This window comes from Lissotriton helveticus, chromosome 10 (genome assembly GCF_964261635.1).
Source record: "Lissotriton helveticus chromosome 10, aLisHel1.1, whole genome shotgun sequence".
NCBI lineage: Eukaryota > Metazoa > Chordata > Amphibia > Caudata > Salamandridae > Lissotriton > Lissotriton helveticus.
In genome coordinates, this window is record NC_136071.1 from 199,092,588 (window position 1) to 199,115,723 (window position 23,136).

General features: G+C 44.5%; 1 protein-coding gene across 3 annotated transcripts in view; it reads left to right on the forward strand.

The window, feature by feature from the left end:
* Window positions 1-23,136, forward strand: part of VWA3A (von Willebrand factor A domain containing 3A) — a 528,715-nt gene that overhangs the window by 54,959 nt on the left and 450,620 nt on the right. For all 3 annotated transcript variants that reach the window (XM_078665117.1, XM_078665116.1, XM_078665118.1), the window contains exons 4-5: window positions 3,658-3,782; window positions 3,864-3,941. In XM_078665117.1, the coding sequence (XP_078521243.1) occupies window positions 3,658-3,782; window positions 3,864-3,941 (203 nt within the window). The remainder of the gene's footprint in view (window positions 1-3,657; window positions 3,783-3,863; window positions 3,942-23,136) is intronic.

Genomic DNA, 23,136 nt, shown 5'->3' on the forward strand with positions numbered 1-23,136 from the left:
GTTGTGATGGAGCATGCCAAAGTATGTTTCAATTGGCCAGACTTTTCAACGGCCTCCATATCAGATGATAGTGACTACAGATGTATCAATGGACATATGGGAGGCCCAGACATATGACATGACCTCAAGAGGCAAGTGATTGGAAGCGGAGAAGTCTTAAATCTCAGTGTTATTTACTTAGGTGTCCAGGCCTTTCCTCTGCATCTACAAACCACTTCAGTCCTAGTTCAGAGGAACAGCACAACATTGATGCAATAAGTTATATGCCTTGAGTTGAACGTTCTCATAGTGTCACAAGTGCGGGCTTCATCATGATCAAGTCCAGCAACTCGAGAGAAGCAAAAATGTCTTCTGTATGCCAGGAGGCAGTATCAGCAGGGTACTTGAGGAAGAGTTTTACATTTCAACATCTTTGCATAGGCTTCCCCATAGTTTCCTCTGGTCTTGCAAGTCCTCACCAAAGCAAGGAGAGAACTATGCAAAATGGGATTGATTTCTTCTGCATTGCTAAGGAAGTATTGGAATGCCAAACCACTACAGCTGTCTAGAGGTCCACAGTCCACCTTCAAAGTGCACCTGGAATGGTTTAACAGACAGCAGGAATGAATTCTGCATCCTGATCTAAAATCCTTCAACCTCATGGTCTGGCTTCAGTTTACGTAAAACGTGAACATTTGGATACCCCAAAGGACTGCAGAGATGTTGTTCTGCAAACATGTGCACCATTTACCTCCAAAGGTTTCAAAGGTTTCAACACTAAATTGAAGTGATTCTGTATCTGGTGTGCAAGTAGGAGCTTAAACTCACTCTCTGTGGAACTTCATTAGATACTGTCATATATGTTACTCCAGTCCATGTACAGCCTCAAACACACCTTGGTGTAGGTGAATCTAGTGGCTATCTCAAGATACAGATGATCTTCTCCAACAAAGATGGTCAAACAACTTATGAACGCCACACCCCCTTCTAGTGAGGCAGACCTTTGTTTCCTAGGAACTGAATACAGTTCTAAGACAGCTCATTGCACCTCTATTTGGACTGAACTACAAGCCAGAGTGGAAATTGCTCTCTTGGAAAACAAGATAGCTTTTTACATTGACCACTTCCAGAAGAGTAAGTAAATAACATATGTTAACAATCAAGCAACTATTTCTCCAGTTCTCAAAGGATAAAGGTGTCCTAGGACTTAATCCAATATTTATTGCCAACGTACCATTGAACTACTAACCGTGATGAGTCAGTTGTTCTTTGTTCATTCTTTCCCAACCCTACTTCAATGCAGAGAGATCCTTGCATTCTCTAGATTAGAGCTCTCCAACCTTTTCTGTAGTCAGATCTACTTCGGGTCAATGAAAATCATTGTGAGTTACTGAAGGCTAAGCAACCCATACATTGTTACCAGACACCCCCTCGCCCAGCTTCATTGGCTAGGGGTACTATGATGGGGCTGCCATGTGTGTCAGTGAGAGCATGGTCTTTGGGGAAGTATGAACATGTGAGCATATGAATGGAATATATGTGTATGGTTGACTGGGATCCAGTGTCGTAAATACTTGTGGCACTGGCACAGGACATACCATTCACCATATGTGGAACCATTACATATATAACACAAACACACAACCTTTTTTTTTTTTTAAATGGGAGAAAGTTTACGTGAAGAAAAATGTTCTGCAAAAATGTTCATAATATTGGAAATGTTTCTGCATTTTAACTTTCTCCCACTTAAAATAATGGTGCACTGTGTCGACCAGCCACTGGGAGCAAGATGCCTGCTGTGTGTAAAGGAGACACTTTGAAATGGTAGAAAAGTTCAACTGAAGAGTTAAGGTTCTGTTTATATGCATTCCATAAAACTCATCATTTACATTTTCGCCCATTTCCAAACATCAGGTATCTGTCTTCCAATGCCTGTAGACATTGTAACATATTTATACCTGAAACAGCCATTTGTTTAAATGGTAGGAATTTAAAGGGAAGAACTGTTTTTCATAAAACATTAAGACGTAATTGTTTTAAGTGAAAGTGGAGAAGAACCTTAAGACTTATTGTTTCATAGAATATTTTTGTTCATTTATAAATAAGGCACAGTGTCTCCTGCCTACTGGGAGCAAGGGGCCTGCTGTTTATAAATGCAACACTTCCAAATGGGAGAAATGTAAAATGAAGAGTTAACTTATGGCCTGATTTAGATCTAGGCAGACGGGCTACTCCATCACAACAGTGAAGGATATCCTGTCCTCCAAAATCTAAATCCCATTGTAGCCTATGAAATTTATAGTTTGGCGGATGGGATATCCATTACCGTTGTGACGGAGTAACCTGTCCACCGAGATCTAAATCAGGCCCTCATTCTTGAAGGTCTCTTTTCATTTTCATTTTCTCCTGTTTAAAAGCATTCAGAAACATAATTTTGTTCTTGTGCTCCAATATTGATTTGACAAGAACTTTTATTTAAGAGTTAAATACCTCTGTGCTTCAGTTCTTCACCTTTTTGCCCCAGTCTGGATCATAAAGCTGACTGAGCACTGCTATTATCAGGCCCTACTATCTGCAGTCTGCTGACAATAATATAAATACAGCCTTCTGGTAAATTTAAAAAGAAAATGTGACCCTGTGCTTATTTAAAAAATGAACTCAAGGGTGTGAGCTGCTCGGAAGGTGTATTCGAGCTAATTGTAACTTGCAATTCACTGGTTGGAGACATCTGCTCTAGAGATACACAGGTGACTTTTTTTATCTAGAAAAGACTTAGGACATTAAAACCACTCATCAGATGTTTGTGGCCCTTGGACATCTTTGGAAGAATTGTTCTCTGTCTAAGTAAAACCTATTTGGTGGCATTTGCTATACATTGTCTTTTGTGACAAAAATGAAATGACTCCTGCTGGGAAGAATCACGGCTCACTCCACCAGAAGTGTTTTTTCATAACAGCCCTCTACACTCGTGTCTCAACAAGCCACCTTTTGTGCTTTTACATGCATGAACAGGCACACATTTACCAATCACTAGTGCCTAGACGAAGGTGCAGCAGCAGAAACTTCAGTGGGTTAGGCAGTTCACCGCAACCCCTTTTAATAAGATATGTCTGCTTAATACTGTTAATGTATGGTATACTATTTATTATTTCAGGCATGTAAATCTATGAACGATCCAATGCAGAAAAAAAGCGAATACTCTTCTGTAATTATACTTCTCAAAGTTGATACCTTTCATAGTTTCACCTGAGACCCACCCTTCTACCCGTTTGGAAACACACTAATTGTTCCTTTTTACTCATGTGCTTTGAAAATCCGTGCTTTGGAGGCCTCCAGGGGCAATGGAGTGCTTGGTTCATTCATCTGATTGGCTAAAATATGGACACTTTTACATGAGATGAATTTGCTAATAAATTAACTCTGTGTTTGGACCTATGACCATTCTAACAAAGTTTATTGCTAATTTATGCTACCGAGATTCCCAGCCTAACAATGGGGAATAATTCAAGGATCTGAATCTGTGAAAGATACCAATGCTGGAGAACTATAGTTACAGGTGAGTAATTTGTTTCTTTTGACAACCCAATGGACAGAGAGGATGTACAAGCTCTAATGTGGTAGTACATTAATACCATATTCTCTATTCCCTTCATGATTTCTTCTTTTTGTGCTTCACAGAATGTTCAAGGAAAAGAAGCCCATCCAGTGGACTTTCAAACCTCAGAAGAATGGCTTAAAAACCACAGTCTGGAACACATGAAACTTACAATTGAGAATCTAATCAGAGAGGGAAATGTTGTGTTGTAAGTTCAAAATGTACATGAGTGCTTAGCTTTCTGGAAATATCTTTCATAGACTAAATCTTGCTTTGTCATCTTTATTAGAAGCAGAGCTGATAGTTCCACGAAGCACATCGAGTTTACTGCGGACACAGTTAATCATTTTGCATCAAGGGTTTGCCAGTACGTATATGACATTTTGTAACACAAATATGTGCTATGTGTAATGAGGCAATTTATGGATTCTAGATCAGAGGTAAATTAAACTCACAAAATGGTTTGTATAGATTTCATATTATTGTGCTTTAAATTCTAAATAGCAAAGACAATTTAAAAATGAATGAACATCAACATCTGAAACATCATCGCCATTCTTAGTTTGAGAGATTTTGTGACTGTGCAAGAAGGATGAGGCGATTGCTTAAATAAGAACAAAAGGTAATTACACACTTTCATGAAAAATTCCACGAATCGTGCAAAGCAACAATGTATCCTCTAGCTATGAGTAATATCCCTCACACGAAACATATAGATTCTATGCATTTGAATGAAAATGTGGACCAGTACATTTCCCTGTGCTTCTGGGACATTTAATTCCAAGTGTAAAATTTTTCCTTGAGCATAGATATATTTTTCGTGCAATAGCTACCTTAATCTTTACTATTAAATCATTTTTATAAACAAGCAAATAGTTGAAGCAAAATTGTGTTTTACATATAGTTCCAGGCAATGTCTCCTTACAAATGATCAAATAATGACCTTTGTAAACTCTCAAATTCTCTTCACCTCTTTCGCGTAGTTTTTCATTAGAAGTAACATTTCTATTAAATAATTTTCAAGCGTGAGCAAAGGCATAATTATCTACCAGTTCTCTGGTGGTGTTTTTTTTTTGGACAAGTGAAGTATATTTTATTGAAAATTCAGAAAATTCCAATTAATACATTAAGTTTAAAAAAATGTGATAGTCCTGTGAAAAATAAGTAGTTTAACAAAGAAAATATATAAAAAACCCATACAAAGATGTACAGAGCCACAGAGGGAACATAGGATCTTGAAAAACACTAGCTTGATTAGCGAGAGCTCTAAATTGATAAAACCCTGCAGTAATATTTCCATGAAGCTGCTGTGAGTTTTAGGATTTTATAATCTTTCAAATGGTCTCTTGAGGTATGGCAGGACAGGCATGTTACCTGGGAAAGAATTACAGCTGGAAGGAAGCAAAATGGTTAAATTGTCATTTTAGCAATTGGTAAAAATCAGTTTAAACATTTTATGGTCATACTACTACTCACTATGCGAGTCCTAATCTTGACCTACCAGGTGGTCGGTTGTAGTTAGCTGGAGGTTGGGGTGGGGGTGGCTGCTGTTGAATTGCAGGTAAAGTCCTCTTCCCTTGAACGGCAAGCTGAAGGCTTTCCGGTAAAGTCTGACCACGAGCCAGCATTTTGTATGCCACAATTTGAGCTCGAAGCTGATGAAGCTGAACAGGACTGAAAGGAGGCGGACCATGGTTTGGTTGACTGATAACCTGTGAATCTCCTGGCATCATGGGTGCCTGTTGGCCAGGAGGAATTTGAGGAGGAGTTGGACCGCCTGCAGACATTGGACTGGAAACATGTTCAGGTGCTCCTAAAGGAGATGGGCGAGGAGCCATATAACCTTGGCTGTGCTGGTCCATTGGGATTTGAGGTGGACCCATCCCAGGGTGAGGCGGCCTCTTGCTTGTACTCTTCATGGAGGCACAGTGCATTTCTTCTGCCATTGCTTTCTCATGCATTCTATCAATTGACGTATGCATTTGATGCATGCCCTCTTGTGGATAATCTGATGGTTTCAGGGTTGCCATTGGATGTGGTACGCAGGGTGGACCAGGGCTTGGCCCCATCATGCTGTGTACAGAACCGGGTGATGGTCCAGGTCCCGGGCTAGGCCCTAAAATAGGGCCATGAGAAGGGCCTGGTCCAGGAGAGGGACCAGGATGAGGCATTCCACCAGGATCTGTTGGGGTGGACATCTGATGCAAGGCTTCCACCAAACAGTTTCACTCTGGGTCACGGGGGGCGGTGCCTTCGGGTGTTCCCTCTCCCGGACACCGCTGTTCATCTAGACGGAAAATAATTTACAACAAGGGGTGGTGATGGACAGAGTCTCTGAATTAAGCAGAGTACTCTCACCCAGTCAAGAGATCAGGGCTAGATCCAACACCGTTTTTTAGCTCATTGCACCATCCCAGTTTCAGAACCTGACTGTATGCAAATTAGTCTGTCCCTGGCCCAGTGCATCATGGGAACAGGGCAGACCAGACTACAAAAGCCAATTCTTACACTGGGAAGGAAACAAGCTTCCGGGGACTGGTTTCTGCCATTTCAGGCGTCTTCGGCCCGGCTTGCTTGAATCCTGATGGTGCAATGAGCAAGGGACTCACATCTGAGTATACCCTTCCACGCTTAGGGTGGACAAAATAATTTACAACAAGGGGTGGTGATGGACAGAGTCTCTGAATTAAGCAGAGTACTCTCACCCAGTCAAGAGATCAGGGCTAGATCCAACACCGTTTTTTAGCTCATTGCACCATCCCAGTTTCAGAACCTGGCTGTATGCAAATTGGTCTGTCCCTGGCCCAGTGCATCATGGGAACAGGGCAGACCAGACTACAAAAGCCAATTCTTACACTGGGAAGGAAACAAGCTTCCGGGGACCGGTTTCTGCCATTTCAGGCGTCTTCGGCCCAGCTTGCTTGAATCCTGATGGTGCAATGAGCAAGGGACTCACATCTGAGTATACCCTTCCACGCTTAGGGTGGACAAAATAATTTACAACAAGGGGTGGTGATGGACAGAGTCTCTGAATTAAGCAGAGTACTCTCACCCAGTCAAGAGATCAGGGCTAGATCCAACACCGTTTTTTAGCTCATTGCACCATCCCAGTTTCAGAACCTGGCTGTATGCAAATTAGTCTGTCCCTGGCCCAGTGCATCATGGGAACAGGGCAGACCAGACTACAAAAGCCAATTCTTACACTGGGAAGGAAACAAGCTTCCGGGGACCGGTTTCTGCCATTTCAGGCGTCTTCGGCCCGGCTTGCTTGAATCCTGATGGTGCAATGAGCAAGGGACTCACATCTGAGTATACCCTTCCACGCTTAGGGTGGACAAAATAATTTACAACAAGGGGTGGTGATGGACAGAGTCTCTGAATTAAGCAGAGTACTCTCACCCAGTCAAGAGATCAGGGCTAGATCCAACACCGTTTTTTAGCTCATTGCACCATCCCAGTTTCAGAACCTGGCTGTATGCAAATTAGTCTGTCCCTGGCCCAGTGCATCATGGGAACAGGGCAGACCAGACTACAAAAGCCAATTCTTACACTGGGAAGGAAACAAGCTTCCGGGGACCGGTTTCTGCCATTTCAGGCGTCTTCGGCCCGGCTTGCTTGAATCCTGATGGTGCAATGAGCAAGGGACTCACATCTGAGTATACCCTTCCACGCTTAGGGTGGACAAAATAATTTACAACAAGGGGTGGTGATGGACAGAGTCTCTGAATTAAGCAGAGTACTCTCACCCAGTCAAGAGATCAGGGCTAGATCCAACACCGTTTTTTAGCTCATTGCACCATCCCAGTTTCAGAACCTGGCTGTATGCAAATTAGTCTGTCCCTGGCCCAGTGCATCATGGGAACAGGGCAGACCAGACTACAAAAGCCAATTCTTACACTGGGAAGGAAACAAGCTTCCGGGGACCGGTTTCTGCCATTTCAGGCATCTTCGGCCCGGCTTGCTTGAATCCTGATGGTGCAATGAGCAAGGGACTCACATCTGAGTATACCCTTCCACGCTTAGGGTGGACAAAATAATTTACAACAAGGGGTGGTGATGGACAGAGTCTCTGAATTAAGCAGAGTACTCTCACCCAGTCAAGAGATCAGGGCTAGATCCAACACCGTTTTTTAGCTCATTGCACCATCCCAGTTTCAGAACCTGGCTGTATGCAAATTAGTCTGTCCCTGGCCCAGTGCATCATGGGAACAGGGCAGACCAGACTACAAAAGCCAATTCTTACACTGGGAAGGAAACAAGCTTCCGGGGACCGGTTTCTGCCATTTCAGGCGTCTTCGGCCCGGCTTGCTTGAATCCTGATGGTGCAATGAGCAAGGGACTCACATCTGAGTATACCCTTCCACGCTTAGGGTGGACAAAATAATTTACAACAAGGGGTGGTGATGGACAGAGTCTCTGAATTAAGCAGAGTACTCTCACCCAGTCAAGAGATCAGGGCTAGATCCAACACCGTTTTTTAGCTCATTGCACCATCCCAGTTTCAGAACCTGGCTGTATGCAAATTGGTCTGTCCCTGGCCCAGTGCATCATGGGAACAGGGCAGACCAGACTACAAAAGCCAATTCTTACACTGGGAAGGAAACAAGCTTCCGGGGACCGGTTTCTGCCATTTCAGGCGTCTTCGGCCCGGCTTGCTTGAATCCTGATGGTGCAATGAGCAAGGGACTCACATCTGAGTATACCCTTCCACGCTTAGGGTGGACAAAATAATTTACAACAAGGGGTGGTGATGGACAGAGTCTCTGAATTAAGCAGAGTACTCTCACCCAGTCAAGAGATCAGGGCTAGATCCAACACCGTTTTTTAGCTCATTGCACCATCCCAGTTTCAGAACCTGGCTGTATGCAAATTAGTCTGTCCCTGGCCCAGTGCATCATGGGAACAGGGCAGACCAGACTACAAAAGCCAATTCTTACACTGGGAAGGAAACAAGCTTCCGGGGACCGCCTGAAATGCCAGAAACCGGTCCCCGTCACCACCCCTTGTTGTTAATTATTTTGTCCACCCTAAGCGTGGAAGGGTATGCTCAGACATGAGTCCCTTGCTCACTGCACCATCAGGATTCAAGCAAGCCGGGCCGAAGAGGCTGAAATGCCAGAAACCGGTCCCCGGTAGCTTGTTTCCTTTCCAGTGTAAGAATTGGCTTTGTAGTTTGGTTTGCCCTGTTCCCATCATGCACTGGGACAGGAACAGACTAATTTGCATACAGCCAGGTTCTGAAACTGGGATGATGCAGTGAGCTAAAAAACGGTGTTGGATCTAGCCCTGATCTCTTGACTGGGTGAGAGTTTTCTGCTTAATTCAGAGACTCTGTCCATCACCACCCCTTGTTGTTAATTATTTTGTCCACCCTAAGCGTGGAAGGGTATGCTCAGACATGAGTCCCTTGCTCACTGCACCATCAGGATTCAAGCAAGCCGGGCCGAAGAGGCTGAAATGCCAGAAACCGGTCCCCGGTAGCTTGTTTCCTTTCCAGTGTAAGAATTGGCTTTGTAGTTTGGTTTGCCCTGTTCCCATCATGCACTGGGACAGGAACAGACTAATTTGCATACAGCCAGGTTCTGAAACTGGGATGATGCAGTGAGCTAAAAAACGGTGTTGGATCTAGCCCTGATCTCTTGACTGGGTGAGAGTTTTCTGCTTAATTCAGAGACTCTGTCCATCACCACCCCTTGTTGTTAATTATTTTGTCCACCCTAAGCGTGGAAGGGTATGCTCAGACATGAGTCCCTTGCTCACTGCACCATCAGGATTCAAGCAAGCCGGGCCGAAGAGGCTGAAATGCCAGAAACCGGTCCCCGGTAGCTTGTTTCCTTTCCAGTGTAAGAATTGGCTTTGTAGTTTGGTTTGCCCTGTTCCCATCATGCACTGGGACAGGAACAGACTAATTTGCATACAGCCAGGTTCTGAAACTGGGATGATGCAGTGAGCTAAAAAACGGTGTTGGATCTAGCCCTGATCTCTTGACTGGGTGAGAGTTTTCTGCTTAATTCAGAGACTCTGTCCATCACCACCCCTTGTTGTTAATTATTTTGTCCGCCCTAAGCGTGGAAGGGTATGCTCAGACATGAGTCCCTTGCTCACTGCACCATCAGGATTCAAGCAAGCCGGGCCGAAGAGGCTGAAATGCCAGAAACCGGTCCCCGGTAGCTTGTTTCCTTTCCAGTGTAAGAATTGGCTTTGTAGTTTGGTTTGCCCTGTTCCCATCATGCACTGGGACAGGAACAGACTAATTTGCATACAGCCAGGTTCTGAAACTGGGATGATGCAGTGAGCTAAAAAACGGTGTTGGATCTAGCCCTGATCTCTTGACTGGGTGAGAGTTTTCTGCTTAATTCAGAGACTCTGTCCATCACCACCCCTTGTTGTTAATTATTTTGTCCACCCTAAGCGTGGAAGGGTATGCTCAGACATGAGTCCCTTGCTCACTGCACCATCAGGATTCAAGCAAGCCGGGCCGAAGAGGCTGAAATGCCAGAAACCGGTCCCCGGTAGCTTGTTTCCTTTCCAGTGTAAGAATTGGCTTTGTAGTTTGGTTTGCCCTGTTCCCATCATGCACTGGGACAGGAACAGACTAATTTGCATACAGCCAGGTTCTGAAACTGGGATGATGCAGTGAGCTAAAAAACGGTGTTGGATCTAGCCCTGATCTCTTGACTGGGTGAGAGTTTTCTGCTTAATTCAGAGACTCTGTCCATCACCACCCCTTGTTGTTAATTATTGTTCATCTAGACGGGCCAGACTGTGCTCTGGTGTTTTTAAAAGTAAGATTGGCCCCAATGCTTTTACAAGGAGGAAAAGCCTAAACCTCAGTGGTAGGTGTGAAAATCTGATCGGTGTGACAATTTTGTGCAAAACGATACAGAATTTCAGAAATTAGGAAGATAAAAATCAATGGTAAGTCTTTGAAACACAGTTACCTTTTGCTTAATGTGTGAATGACCGCGTCACAGAGCAGCTGCTGTTTCTGCATAGCGATGTGAGGCAACCCTAAGGATTGGCAGAAATGTGTCTCTTGGATATTAATTGTGTACAACTGCCTATGTGAGTCCTTGCAAATGATTGTGAATGCAGGGATGGGGACGTGTGAAGCACAGTAGCTCTACATCCTGCATTGTCATTCACAATTTGCTGCAAATTCAGCCAACCACTGTCTCTTAAAGGAACAGGGGCTGCATTTAAAAAAAGTGACAGAAGGTGAAGGGCATTTGGGAGAAAATGCAACAGTATGAAGGACCAGTACATGCTCTCCTCAAGCCCTGTAGCCAACATTAAATAAAGTGGAAGCTGATCAACATAGCTTTCGATTTCACTCCGCCCTTCAGGTCATGAAACTGAATCATTTGTGGATGGTTGTCTGCCACCTCCTGGTTCTTCACTTGGTGGCCCTTCCTCTAACCCTCTTCCAGTTCCTCCGTAATCTATGGGGGACTCTACTCCTGGACTAATTCATTTTACATGCTTAACTATGGAACTGCAAAATAGAGGCGGTAGTAAATGGGAAAATTACCACACCTTGTACAGAGACTTAAGTATATCAAATTGTCAGTGAGAACGATGTACAATAGAATCGTATATATGCTGAGGTGCCTACACAGTTCTTTCACCCTACTACCAGAGGTGGCCCCTATACATTAGAAACCTAATGTAAAACAAGTCAACATTTATAGAACTGCATCCTCAGCACCCTCATCTGTAATGTGTATTCATTAATAAGAACACAGATTTCATTCAATTCAGCTGTCCTCTTGAAGGGACAAACAGATACTTTTTCCACGGACGCCAATAATATAATCCAATGAATTTTCACTGTTGGTTTATTCCGTGCAAGAACACTTCCAGCAAAAGATCAGCCAACACGTGTTTTGTCTTTTAAGACATTTTTTAAAGGCTGGAAATACAGATATAGTACATATTGTTGATGTTTATAAACACATTGTAACTACTGTACAGTTTACTGTTTGTTACATATTTTAACATACAAAGTTAAAACTCTTGTACCAATTTGATGTAAAGAGAGAAAAATGGATGAACAGCAGTGAAATTATATGGAAGATGAGAGAAAAAGGAAAAGGAAAAGATGTGCCATAATCTAGAAATTAGTTTGAGAGATTTGTGATTCTAAATTCAAGCCCTCACCAAAAGTATTGACCGAAATTGTAAGGTGACCGCACCCAAAAGTGATGGATGTAATAGTGTAACTAAACACCCACCAATCTAGTAGTCTAGATCTTAATGCTCTTCTCGCGTTGTTTTAGTAGTCACAAATGCCCATAGGTGTAAACTGGAGCTACTTCGCTCTTCCAAAAACTTTGGAAACATTGAAAGTAAATAGCTAAATAAAAACATCCCCTATTTAGGACAGAGATTACCCAGTACATGTGCGTGATAGTGCTAATAATTGCTCTCCACTTACTTCAGAGTAAAGTTCACACTCCTAATTCCCAAATTAGGTTCCAAAGGAAGCAAATAAGTTGCCGCGCTATTTTCTACCATAAAAAGAACCAAGATTAAATCTTGTCCAAAAGAATGTTCACAGTAATCCCTGAATCATCCCATAGAGAACGCTTAGAAACTGTAACCAGAAGGGAGCAAAGTATTGCCCTCATGAAGCAAACAGTAATACGTGAAGACATTTCATGCATAGCAAAATTATATACTAGTCACCTCTAATTTTAAAACTATTCAATCTGTTATGAGCACATAAGAGAGTCAGCGTGTCTCTGACGATGTCCAGTATACAAAGAAACCAAAGTGATCAAAATCAAATACAACCAGTGAAAAAAAAAAGTGAAGTTTGACTTAGTGCGTCTAACATATAAGAAATCAATACATAACAAGTAAATACCAAATTTTTTGAGTCAATTCCCAGAACATGAGCATGTTGTATTGACAATCTGTCGTGGATCAATACTTCAGGGAGTCTATAATAAGCTTCCCAGCTACAATGAACATAAGCCGTAAAATGCCAAATATTACCACTAATCCAAGCCAAGTGGAGCTTAGGTAACACTCGTACTCCCCACCCTTTCCTGGAGGAATTCAGGGTTATTTTTGTTGATTCATGTATGTCTGCAGAGGAGGAGGAGTGTTGGATAATGCTTTGCTCATTTGTCTCGATTAGGACTTGGACTTGGTTAGCCTACATGGAACTTAAAAATTGTATTAACAAGATTAACGGGCCCTCCATTTCATCCCCTCTACTCCTGCCCCCTCCTCTTTTATCCTGGAAGGTAATATTCCTAGTTGCTATCACTTCACCAAGATGTGGCAGTGAGCTTCAGGCATTAATTTTAGAAAAACCTTTCTTCCAATTGCATGAAGACAAGATAGTACTTCGTACCAATCCTAAATTTCTTCCAAAAGTGGTTGCTCAATTCCACCTTAATCAGTCTATTGAATTGCCTGCCTTTTTCCCCAACCTGACTCAGTTGCGGAAAGAGATCTACATACCTTAGACATAAAATGAGCTCCAATGTACTAAATTGACAGAACCAAATTATTTCGGAAACACAACAATTCTTTGTTGCATTTTCTAAACTGCACAAAGGAAGGGCCATCTCTAAGTCAGGCCTTGGACATTGGATTGTCAAATGCATACAGACGTGCAATGCTAAAGCTAAAATAACTTTACCTGTACCTCCCAGAGCTCACTCTACTTGTAAAAAAGGAGCTTCAATGGCCTTTCTAGAAAATTTACTTATAGCTGATATATACAAAGCAGCTACATGGTCTACACCGCATACATTTACAGAACATTACTGTGTAGATGCGCTAGCCTGTCAACAAGCTAATATGGGCCAAGCAGTTCTAAGTACATTATTTCTAGCAACAGTAACCCCCACAGGTTAGCCATCGCTTAAGAAAGAGGACTGCATTACAGTCTAAGCTAAGCATGCGTATCTGCAGCCACACATGCCTCGAACACAAAATGTTACTTACCCAGTAAGCATCTGTTTGAAGCATGTGTAGATTCACATGCACCAACCCTTCTCCCTGGACACCTGTTTCTGATAGATACATCTGCCGTGTGGATTCCTCACCTTGTGAATATCCCCCTTGCGACAGCAACGTTCGGAATTTTTCTTCGTAGCACGCCGGCGTGGACGACGTCATAGGAGCTCGGCATCGCGCGCGACTCCGTCTGACGTCACCGACTCCTTATTAGACCCACGTCAGCGTGATGACGTCAGTTCCCTTTTTTCCACGTCGTCGACGCTAACGGTTTCTGGGATCTTCTGCGATACTTAGTATCTTCTTCTGTTTAGTGTTATTATTTCATCTGTTGAGTGTTCCTTCTTCGTCGAAAATGTCGTCGAGGAAGACAGGGTTCAAACAGTGTGGGTCATGCGCTCGCATGATGTCGATCACCGATCCACATGGTGATTGTTTATGGTGTCTTGGATCAGACCACGACGTTAAGAACTGTCGATCCTGCTTCAAAATGAACCCTAAGGCTTTACGTGAACGTGAAGCTAAACTTCTTCTAGCGAAGGTAAAAGGAAGAGAAGCTGATAGATCTTCGAGGTCGACGTCCAGACGCTCGAAGTCGAGACAGAAGTCGCGATCTAAGTCGTGGTCGGCTTCGAGGTCGAGGTCCGGAGCGAGGTCGAGGTCCAGGGAAAGGTCAAGATCCGGATCCAAATCGGCTTCAGGTCATGCTTCTGGCTCTTCAAAAAAGAAGCACAAGAGAAGAAAACATAGCTCGAGACATCACTCTGGTAAAGATTCTTCAGATTCAAAGTCTCGAAGACATCATAAGGACTTTGTATCTCCTTCTCCTTTGTAATCTCTTCGAGGTTCCCCGACGCTGGAACAAGAACCTGATCCGGAATCGCACCATTCTTGGGATCATGAGGTAGAAGAAGAAGTTCCTCAGACTCCGACTCCGGAAGTCCCTGTAAACCAGGATGAACCGATGTCGGAGCAACCTCCTTCGGAACAACCAACTGGTTCGTATCCTCCCTTTCCTGGTCCGGGACAAGACCCCTCGCATTTTCTTAATGCGATGTTTGGAGTCTATACTAGAGCAATGTATCCCACTGGTGCACCAGTTGGTCCCGTGGGTCCATTGTCTTGGGCATTCTTCAATCTTACGCCCCGGCTCCTTTTATGCCGTTTATGCCGACGCCTTTTACACCTTGGCTCGGTACGGCTCCACCGAGATCGTCGACTCCGCATACGGCTTTGCCGACTCCGTATCGACCTCGTGAGTCTAATCGAGGTTCCACGCCGATTCGTGAATCTCGTCCTCCTGCTGCCCCGGCTCCTCGCTCGACGCCGGATCCGACTCCGTCGGAGTCGTTACCGGATCCATCGACTTCGATTCGTATAGAATGGTCGAGGCGCAGAGCTCAACGCCTCTTGGAAGAAAAGGAGTTCGAAGATCCTGAAGTGGAGGAAGGTGAACTTCTGGATCAAGGAGATTGTTTTGAAGACCTTCATAGTGCCAGTGGCCTAGAACTTTCTCCGGAATGGGGTTTGCCATCAGTTTCTGATGCACCGTCAAAGGACGTGGCACCTTACCACACCGTGATCAGAAAGGCTGCAGATCTACTTAATCTGACATTACCTACTGTTGAATACAAACCTAATATTCTTACAGAGGTTTTACATTCACCCTCATCCATTATAGAGCCTACACTTCCATTCACTGAGGCTTTAACTGAGCCAATAATGGAAGTTTGGAAGAAACCTTTGACTGCTCCTGCGGTTTCCAGATCTGTGGCGAGACGTTACAGAGTGGCACCTGGTGACCCCGAGTTCCTCTCTTCACATCCTTCTCCTGAGAGCTTGGTGGTACAGGCCGCTTGTTCCAACAGATCGGCAGGTTCATTTCCTCAGGTACCGGCGGACAAGGACTCAAAGAAATTGGACCAATCTGCTAAAAAGATTTTCTCATCAAGTAGCATGGCTCTAAAATCTACTAATGCTACTTGTCTATTAGGGAGATATGTACATGCTTTGATGGACTCTGTCAAGCAACTCATCTAAGCTTCCTGAGGATGATAGGAAAAACTTTAATGAAGTGGTGTCCGACACTCAAGCTGCAGCCCGCTTAGTCATTCAGAGTGGCATGGACACGGCAGACTCTGTTGCCAGAATTATGGGTTCTACTGTTGCCACCAGAAGGGCTGCATGGCTAAAATCTTCTGAATTTTCAGCGGACGTTCAATCCACTTGAATGGACTTACCTTTTGATGGGACAGGCCTCTTTGGGAAGAAGGCGGATGTGGCTTTGGAGAGATTCAAAGATAGCCGGGCTACAGCGAGATCTTTGGGTCTTCAAGATAGAGGTTCTGCCACTAGGAAGTTTAGAGGATTTGGTAGATCCACTTTTCGTTCCTTTAAGCAAGGCCAGCAACAACAACAGCAACAGCAGAACCCTTTGTATAAATCTTACAGAGGCAAACAAAGGGGACGTGCTCGTGGACGCCAAGCTTCCTCCTCCTCAACTTCCTCATCTAATGTCCACCCCCCACCTACAACAGCAAAGCAGCCCTAGATCCGCCATTCTGGATCATGCGGGTCCAGTAGGGGGTCGGCTTACTCATTTTCTACGGGATTGGGAATCGGTTACATCAGATCTTTGGGTTCTCAATCTCGTAGAAAATGGGTATGCACTTCCTTTCCAGGAGTTCCCTCCCAATTACCCTCCTTGTCAAGGTTATTGTTCGGAGGACCACCTGCTTCTCCTGCAGGAAGAAGTCCTGGCACTGTTCAGAAAGGGTGCGATAGAGGTGGTTCCGGAGCAGGAGAGGGGTCAGGGGTGCTACTCCCGGTATTTCCTGATACCCAAGAAGGATGGCAGGCTTCGGCCAATCCTGGACCTCAGGATTTTGAACCTCTATCTCAAACAGGAGAAGTTCAAAATGCTCACACTTGCACAGGTTCTTCAAATGCTGATGGAAGAAGACTGGATGGTGTCGATCGACTTGCAGGATGCGTATTTTCACATCCCCATTCTGAAGTCGCACAGAAAGTATCTCCGTTTTACGGTGGGATCGCAACACTATCAGTTTGCGGTCCTTCCTTTTGGGCTTACTACTGCGCCTCGAGTTTTCACCAAGGTGATGGCAGTGGTGGCTGCGCATCTCAGGAGGTCGGGGATACCTGTATTCCCGTATCTGGACGACTGGCTGATCAAAGCGGAGTCGCCAGAGAAGGTGCTCCATCATCTGCAAGAGACAACTCATTTGTAGCACAGGTTGGGTTTTTCGATAAATCTACCCAAGTCTCACCTGGTGCCCTCCCAGCGCAACCTGTTCATAGGTGCGGTACTGGACACTACTGTATGTCGTGCATTCTCTCCACCTCAAAGGATTCACGACATACAGGAAATGATTCCTTTATTTTACAATGGAGCGGTCGTTCCAGTCCTGAAGGTTCTTCGCCTGCTCGGTCTGATGGCTTCTTGTATTCTGTTGGTCAACCATGCACGCTGGCACATGAGGGCACTCCAGTGGTGCCTCCGCAGGCAGTGGTATCAGCACAACGGAGATCTCAGGGAGTCTGTGAGGATCTCCAGAGAAGCTGCAGCGGATCTGTCTTGGTGGAATGTGGAAGGCAATCTGTCGCAAGGAAAGCCTTTTCAACTTCCTCCATCGGTGGCCACGGTAATAACGGATGCATCCACTCTCGGGTGGGGTGCTCATCTGGGGGACCTGGAGGTCAAGGGTCTTTGGTCTCCAGAGGAAAGGTTGCTTCACATCAACCTTTTGGAATTGCGGGCGATACGTCTGGCACTCAAGGCCTTCCTCCCTTCCCTTTGCGGTCAGTCGGTTCAGGTCCTGACGGACAACACGACCGCTATGTGGTACATCAACAAGCAGGGAGGGGTAGGGTCGCAGTGTCTCTGCAGAGAGGCTCTGCGTCTCTGGTCCTGGGTTCAGGACCATCAGATTTGTCTGATGGCAAATCATCTGGCCAGAGTCCTGAATGTTCGTGCACGAGTGGAGGCTTCACCCGGAGGTAGTTCACGACATCTTTCAGATGTGGGGGACTCCTCAGGTGGACCTGTTCACCACTTGCGAGAATCCTCACTACCTGTCATTCTGCAGTCTCCAGTATCCGATGCAAGGAGCCTTGGGGGACGTGTCTCAGTTGAGTTGGAACTCGCAACTCCTTTACGCGTTTCCTCCCATACCCTTGATTCCTCTGGTTCTGAGGAAGATTCGCCAAGACCGGGCCCAAGTCATATTGATCGCCCCGGATTGGCCAAGAAGGGTGTGGTACACGGACCTTCTCCATCTCTCCTCTCACCCGCCGCTCCGTCTCCCTCACAGGGCAGTCCTCCTCTCTCAGATGGAGGGGCAGGTTCTACACCCCCACCTCCAGACATTACACCTTCATGCCTGGAGATTGAACGGGGCAACTTGAATTCTTTTTCTCTCCCTCACGATGTGGTGGATGTCATTCTTTCTGCCAGGCGTGACTCCACTAAGTCCATCTATTCGTATAGGTGGTCTAAATTTGTTTCTTGGTGTAGGGAGAGGGATGTTGACCCTTTGAAGGCTCATTTGTCTGATATTTTGCAGTTTGCTCTTTCTCTGGCGCAGCAAGGATTTGCTGTTGCCACGGTCAAGGGGTACCTTTCAGCCTTATCGGCATTTCTCTGTTTGCCGGATCAGCCCTCTCTTTTTAAGTCTCCTGTGGTTTTAAGATTTTTGAAGGGTCCCACTAATAAGTTCCCTCCTTCTCCGTTTGTTGTTCCTCATTGGGATTTGAATCTTGTGTTAACCTATTTGATGGTTCTCCTTTCGAACCCTTGCACAAGTGTCCCATAAGGCTTCTTTCTTTTAAAACGGTCTTCTTGGTTGCAATTACCTCGGCAAGGAGGGTAAGTGAGCTTCAGGCTCTTAGTTCCAAGCCCCCATTCTTGTCCATTCATGCTGCAAGAATGGTTCTCAGGACCAGGGCTGCTTTTCTCCCTAAGGTGGTAACTCCCTTCCATTTAGGACAATCCATTACCCTTCCTACTTTTTATCCTCCCCCTCACCCTTCCAAGGAGGAGGAGAGACTTCATCGCTTGGACCCAAAGAGAGCAGTCAGTTTCTATCTCGATAGAACTAAAGACTATCGTGTTGATGATCAGCTCTTCGTGGGTTTTGCTGGCTGTAAGAAGGGCAGAGCGGTGCACAAGCGCACACTTTCCAGGTGGATAATCCTGTGCATCAAGATTTGCTACTCCCTGGCGGGTAAGGACCCTCCTGAGGGTATTAGAGCACATTCAACTAGAGCAAAGTCTGCAACATCTGCTTTGTCTAGAGATGTTCCTGTTGAGGACATTTGCAGAGCCGCGACTTGGGCCTCCCTCCACACTTTCGCGAAGCACTACTGCTTGGATACTGAGGTGAGGAGGGACGGCCACTTCGCGCGTTCTGTCCTCCATGATTTCCTGGTATAGCGGAGTGGACACCCTCCTCCGGGAGTGGGGACTGCTGTGGGACTCTATTCACAAGGTGAGGAATCCACACGGCAGATGTATCTATCAGAAGAACAAGTTACTTACCTTCGGTAACGCTTTTTCTGGTAGATACAGTATCTGTCTGTGGATTCCTCACATGCCCACCCACCTCCCCGTTGTCCACTCTGCTATACCTGGTTTTATGTATTTATATTTTCTGATTTTGATTCTTTTGCTATGCACTTTGTGTGTGGTTTTGATTGGTATGTACTGTGTACATTGTATATATGTATATTTACTGTCGTTGGTCCGTCCGGGTGCCTCGAAGGCACGGAAAAAAGGGCGGAACTGATGTCATCATGCCGACGTGGGTCTAATAAGGAGTCGGTGACGTCAGACGGAGTCGCGCGCGATGCCGTGCTCCTATGACGTCGTCCACGCCGGCGTGCTACGAAGAAAAATTCCGAACGTTGCTGTCGCAAGGGGGATAGTCACAATGTGAGGAATCCACAGGCAGATACTGTATCTACCAGAAAAAGCGTTACCGAAGTTCGTTTGTTACACTTATTTTTTAAGTTTGCACAAACTCCTTTAGCATGGGCTCTCACTATACTATGCTTTGCTTCTCATTCCATCCTCCCCCTTGTGGGAAACCAGTCTAATAATGGTGTTGATGACCATGCACATTGCCAGCAAGAGGAGGAGTCACACTACCTCATGACTTGAAAGACTTTCTTAGAAGCAAAGCAACTTGAACACATCTGAACCCAACACTAGATGGCAGGATTATGCTAAGCATGTGCATCTACAGCACTACATGCCACGAACAGATGCATATGGGGTAAGTAACATTTTCCTTATTTCAGGGACTTCTCCGTAAAATCCAATAAATAGGCTAGTTTTACAACAGTGTTCTTCAAACAATGGCAGTCAATAGAAATACGATTATTTGAATTTGAAAGCCACATTATTAGTTTAAAACAATGCTAAAATATGTATGCTACAAGTTAATCCATTGTTAGTGTACTTGAATGTAAACGTTTCCTTAAAGACCAAGCCCAAGAGAAAAACCTAGACAAAGCAAAATTGATTCTGAAGTATTTGACTTAAATATCCTCAGTGCTTGCCAATAATGTCTCACTCCCATCAACTGGCATATTGAAATTACCCATTTCTTCCTGGGTAAGCTGCACAAGTTTTCCATTACAGTGTTCAAACAGGACAGCAATTGATTCTCGGTGTGACCAGGGACCATATAGAAGTAAAAGTATTTACTGAAACAAAACAAATTCTAAAACATATGTACAAATTCTTGATCATTCAAGATAAAATTCTGTATATTAAAGGTTCAAGTTTAGAAACTGATTTGTGAAGTTAAAATGTTTCAATTATTCTCCCAGTAGTCTGATCCATGATAAATGGATGCCCAGTAAAAGCCCACTATGGCTATTTCAGTCTGTGGCGTGTTTGGACATGAATTAGACCAGGCTTTACCCAAAGATCTTTCATCTTCAGCATCCTAAACCAAGTTTTAATGTAGTTTAGCCACAGCATAGTGCAAACACGATCAATCTCTTTCAATTCCTTTAAGGACATGCGGTAGTGCTCCAATTCTTTCACCACCCAAATTTGAACCCAGTGCACTAGCGGTCTGAGATTAGCAATGATTAACCCTGTATATAACTAAATCGATACTTGAGGGTAAATTTGGGGTGCTGGTCGAAACATAAATAATGATCTTAAAAATGCATTCTCTGATGTACTTAGTGGGGCTACGTTCATGCAGCTCCAGGACAAGTGTAGTTATTTGAGCACTGGAGTAATTGCCTCATAATATGTGAAGACCTTTTGTGAGACAGGATGTTGTATGACACTTTTCTGTGGCATCAAATTGTTCTTGGGGGCTCCAGCCAACAAGCCATTCCTCTGTTGAGATATGGGATAAGACACATGCTGGCACAGCTGTCTTGAAGTCAGCATCTGGGAGGAAAGGCTTCTTTTTACAGAATAGGGTCAATTGGTGCCTGAAGGACTTTGTTTTGTGTGTGTTATGGGTGTTGAAGCTGTGGTTAGTGTTTATTTGTAAAACTAGGGACTTTGCAAATTTGACTAGTTGTGGAATGAAACTCTCCAGGTTTTTTCACTAGGAGTCAACCTAGTACTATTGTTTTTGTGTTGCTTTCTTTAGCAATGACCATTAATTCAGTCTTGTTGAAGTTCAATTTGAGGATGGTTTTGGACATCCATACTTGAATTTTCGTGCAGCTGCCCTGTAATCAGTCAATGTCCTGGCCAGATGAGACTTCTAGGTGCAGTTAATGTATACTTGTTTTCCTGCTGGTTAGCAGGTCTCCCAGGGCTTGGGACCATGGGAGATGTCACAGGAGATTGTAATGAGTTAAGTTCTACTGGAATCCATTTAGATTTCCTGGGATCTAGCCTCAAATAAGAAGTAAACCACTGCAGGATGATTCCTTTAAAGTTCCTTCAACATTAAATGGTGTTAAGTTGCACTGGATGATCAACCGTGTAGAAGGGCAAGATGACAAGGGTTACCATTGTCAGACCTCAGAATAAAATACATATGTTGGGATGTTTCTGAAGACTCTGCCCATTGTTTTTTGGGGTTTGGGTTTGGTTGAGCTCTGTAAGTGGGTAACCTTTAGAGGAGTTGAATATAATACTGGTGTGCTCTATCCAGTCGTCAAGTTGAAGGAGTGGCAGACTGGTGCAAATGTGGCCTAGGATGTTCCTGCAGCTGTTGATAAAAAGTGATATGAGTTGGAAGATATCAGCACTGACCAGCAGATCGTGGAATGCATTTTTGTTAGTCTGTGTGCATCATCTGACTGGTAGAAGTATCAGAAGAAGTTGTGTTTTTTAAACTGGTTGGCACTATTGTGACGAGGTTGGGTATTTCAGAGATGGAAGATGGGTTGCTGCCACCAGGTTGCTAGATGAGGTATAATGAAATTACGTTCCTAGCTGATAGCAGAAAATGACAGGATTGGATTTCGAAGGTGTTGAAGGCTGAATGCTTCAGGAGAGTGCCGGACCAGAAAGTGCAGGAAATGAAGGCAACTCACCCCCTGCTCTGCTCGGGCAGTCTTTGTGCTGTAGTTTTGTGGCACCAGAATATCAAGGATGCAGTGGAAAATGAGCCAGGTTTCATACAAATGGTACCAAAGCTATTATGTGATGATGGCAGCAATTCCTGGTCTGTTAATTGGCAGGAAATGAGGCATTTACTGGGTGTGTCTGTTGTGGCAGGTGATGCATAGGATGTCTGGTAAGGTTATTTTTATTGAGTGTGCACTTTTGGTGTGTGGGCTTGCATAAGTTGTGAGGAATTGTGATGATGGAGATGTTGTTGGCAGCAGTGGATGAAAAGCATATGGGGAGGCTATAAGGAGGTGTTGGGCTTACCCTGTGCTACTGGCCCTGGGGCCTGAATATACTCTAAAAGGACCAGACAGGAGAAGACTGTGTCCACCGTAAGCTGTAGAAGATTGGCCTGGGATGCTCTGACAAAGTTCTTGATATTAGAATGGTGATTAGGTATTTTAAACAAGTTTATTCTGGCTGGAAGGCGAGGGCGAGCAATTAAGTTCATGGAGCTTAGCGAGGACTGAGTTTACATCACCAAGCACCCTGTACTTCCTTCTGGGATAACCCTGGATGTATCAGGGCCTTTTGAGCAGTGAGTGCCAGGCCACCTTAAACATGTTTTCTAGCAATAAAGTGAGTTGAGCAGTGATTGTCCTCATGTTACTCAATGACAAGTACAGCCATATGGGGCAACTCTGGAGTTACTTTGTGGGTGGTGAGTGGTGAAAGGTCACTTCAAACGAGCTTTTATGGCAGAAGGCTAGAGTATGAGGGGCTTAGCCTTGGTGGTAGTACGGGCTTCCCTCTGTGGCAGAAAGTGTTATGTGATTAAATCTTCATTAAAGTCAAGCTGCTTAGGATGCACTATTCATACTGACAGTGAAAGGAATAATTAGGCTGTTCCATCACATACCACCAAAAATAATGTGTTTTCTCGTTTTGAGTTGTATTAATTGTACGTTGAGCTTTCCCGGTTTCGAAAATCAAAGCGATATGTGCTAATGCGGTGTAGTTTTGTAGAAGTAGA